Raw genomic sequence first — 3,340 nt, 5'->3', positions numbered from 1 at the left:
GAACCCCCAACAACATCCATTCATCCATTGTTTTCGTTTGTTAATTGAATCAACTTTATTTTGCATGTTAATATTTTTGTTCTCAAATCCAATTAATTAATTTTTATTTTCAAGTCTTATTATTTTAATTCACGCGAACGAGAAAGCCATTCGAGTCTCTTGGGAAAACGATACTTGGTCTTACCATTTATATTACTTGTACGATTTGGTACACTTGCCAATTTGTCAACAGTGCACCAACTCATCAACTTCCTTCTTTCCACCTGCTTGGTACGTCTGGACTATGGCTCGTCAATCCCCACCATTCCTTTCTCTAGCAGTTCCTTTACTACCTACTCCTTCTTCTTGTACTTCACCTTTATACCCGATCGGAATGAGTCTTCTTTTGATGCAAGATGGATCGTTCGTCCTTTATCAATATGTTCACTTATAGGTACCTGCAAAACATTACAACTATCAGTATCAGTACCTATTCTTTCTCCAGTTGCACCATCTCTTCTATACTTTTGATGTCTGGCTCTCTTTTTTATTCTCACATTATTCTCTTGAGAGCCATTACACAACAACACATGTTCTTGATCTCTTAACATGATCCTCTCGTCATAGATACTAATAAGCATTTTTGAAGTTGTCATGAAAGGTCTTCCCAGAATCAATGGGATTCTTTCATTTGTCTCCATATCCATGACTAAAAATTCAACCAAGAACTCTAGTTGCTCAACCCGAAGAATCACATCTTCCACCATACCAAGCGGCTTTTTAGTAGAACCATCTGCCACTGTCACCGAAAGATTAGATGGTTTTAATGCTAGCCCTCCAAGTTTCTTCAAATAACGCTTAGGCATCATACTAATACTAGATCCAGAATCTAGCATAGCCCCTCCTACATCATCATCATTAACAACACACGGAAGAGTTAAACACCCTAGATCCTTCATCTTGGGCGGATGTTTTCTCTTTTTAGGTTGAATAACAACTTCTTGTTCCTCTTCATCCAAATCTATCACGTCTCCAAGATAATATTTTAATTTTTGGAGTGAACAGGAATCTGCTGAATCACTGAAGGCACCACAATCACTTGATTGAAATTCTCTCTAAATTGCCCATCGTGACCATCTTTTCTCTCTTCTTCTTCACCCTCACTACTTTCCAGCTCAATAATCTCATTTTCTTCTTCCTCTTCACTACTCTCAATTTCAACAACTTCCTTTTCTGCTTTCCTTTTACTCATGGTTACAACAACTTTGCACTCCTCTTTATCCCTAAATTGGTTTTTCTCTGTAGTCTCCACCCTTTTTGATAGTTGACCAATCTGCATGTCCAAAGATCTGAAACTTGCTTGGTGACTTGCATGGTGAGACTCATAAACCTTCAAAAATTTATCAAATATGTCATTTAGGTCTCTAACAGTCTCTGTCAAATGGTTCACCTACTGCCATAAGGGTGATGGTTGTTGTGGTCTGTTGTTAAGGAAGCCTTCTGCTTGCCCAGATGGGTTATTTTGAGATTGCCCAATACTACGATGGATTTTCCAACCTTGGCTAGAGTTGCTTTGGTTAAAATTCCCCTACCTATATTGGAATTGGTTACCCATATTATTTGCCTCCTGTTGCATCACTTCCGGCCTAGCACATTGACCATTAATATGGTCACCACCACATAAATCACAAAGTTGTTGAGGTTGGGAGACATTCCTAATCTCCTTTGGAAGTTGAGAAAGAATTTTTGTTAAATTAACCAGTTTCTGAGTAAGAAGATGATTTGGAGCTAACATTGCATCATCAGCAGGAAAATGCAAAACTCCGCTTTTCTGCACTGGTGCGCCCCTCGCACTATAAAGATATCTCCAAAATTTCCCTGCAACTAAAAATGCAATTAATCAGCTCAGAAAATTCAAATTAACTAAAATAAGAATTTCCAATCAAATTAAGCATAATTAGGAAAAATGGGAAAATACCGGACAATTAAGCACAATTCCCTGATTTATTTAAGTGCAAGAAAATGTCGAGTCATCAATGTTTTCTTTTGTTTTTGTTTTAAAAAAACAATTTTTTTTTATGTCGTAATAATCAGAAATGGGATGTTACATTATACCAAATCAGAAATGGGATGTTACATTTTTGGTATCAGAGCTTAGTTTTCGAAAATCTTTGGGCCTTGGGAAAGTGAGCTCAGCTAGCTTTGACTATGCATATCTATATTTGTAATAGTAGTATGTAGATGTATTAAATAGTTATATTAAGTAATTTTAAAAGATTATGGCACACGGGGCTAGCGACCAAAGTCAAAGACCTCGGGTTGATGTGTTCTCTCAAGCTGTCGATCGTATGGTCAATGCGATGGAGCGACAACATGCTGCTCAAGTGCCAAGGAATAATTCTGGTTTAAATGATTTCTTGAGACATGATCCCCCGAAATTCAATGGAAAGACCACTAAAGACAAAGTAGAATCGTGGATCAGAGAGAATGAGAAGATTTTTCGAGTGATGACTTGCTTAGAGGAACAGAAACTAGCATATGCATCTTTCCTCCTAGAAGATGAGGCAAAGTACTGGTGCGACGGAATGCAACAATTGATGAGAGTTCGTGGCGAAACCATCTCTTGGGATAGTTTCAAGACCAATTTTTTGGAAAAGTATTTTCCGAACAGTGCCAGGATTGAGAGNGAGACTGAATTCTTAACACTACAACAAAAGGAAATGACAGTGCAAGCTTATGTTAATAGATTTGAGTACTTAGCCCATTTCTACACACAAAATATTAGTGGAGATGTCGGAGATTCAAGCGAGGGCTAAGATATGAATTGATGAAGATGATTGTGCCTTTGGAGATTAAGGAGTTTTGAAAATGATCAGAATCGATTTATGCGGGCCCCGAAGAGCAACTTCTTCAAGAAGCCACAAGAGAAGAAACCTTATGTCAGGTCTACACAATTCAAACAAAGACCAGGGAAGTGTTTCCAGTGTGGGGGAGCTCATTGCAGGCGTAACTGTCCAAAACTCATGAGAGGAAAAACTGATGAGAAGAAGTGTTATACCTGTGGCAAGTCAGGACATATGTCTTTTTCTTTTCCTGAGAAAAGGGCACCAGGTGGAGGGTCATATCAGAAGTCGTCTGGTGTGAATCCATAAGCAGCTGGCAGAGTGTTTGCAATGTCAGGAGCTGAAGCCGCAAAATCAGGTAATCTCATTCTTGACACTTGTTTTCTGTATGGACTTTCTGTCCATGTCTTGTTTGACTCTAGCGCATCGCATTCGTTTATATCCTTTGCGTGCTTGGAGGAGCTTGGGTTACCTGTGCGTGGCTTTGGATGTGAGCTGGTGGTGTCTACCCCTACATC

General features: G+C 38.8%; 1 protein-coding gene across 1 annotated transcript; it reads left to right on the top strand.

Moving 5' to 3' along the window:
- The first annotated feature begins 2,258 nt into the window (after nt 1–2,258).
- On the top strand, nt 2,259–2,795 carry LOC106778381. The gene has a single exon (XM_014666342.1). It carries the CDS (start codon nt 2,259–2,261, stop codon nt 2,793–2,795), a length of 537 nt encoding a protein of 178 aa, XP_014521828.1.
- Nucleotides 2,796–3,340: the final 545 nt, after the last annotated feature.

The sequence above is a fragment of the Vigna radiata genome, unplaced genomic scaffold, assembly GCF_000741045.1.
Source record: "Vigna radiata var. radiata cultivar VC1973A unplaced genomic scaffold, Vradiata_ver6 scaffold_404, whole genome shotgun sequence".
NCBI lineage: Eukaryota > Viridiplantae > Streptophyta > Magnoliopsida > Fabales > Fabaceae > Vigna > Vigna radiata.
Note: the sequence above shows the minus strand (reverse complement) of the source record. Positions and strands in the feature narration are given on the sequence as shown.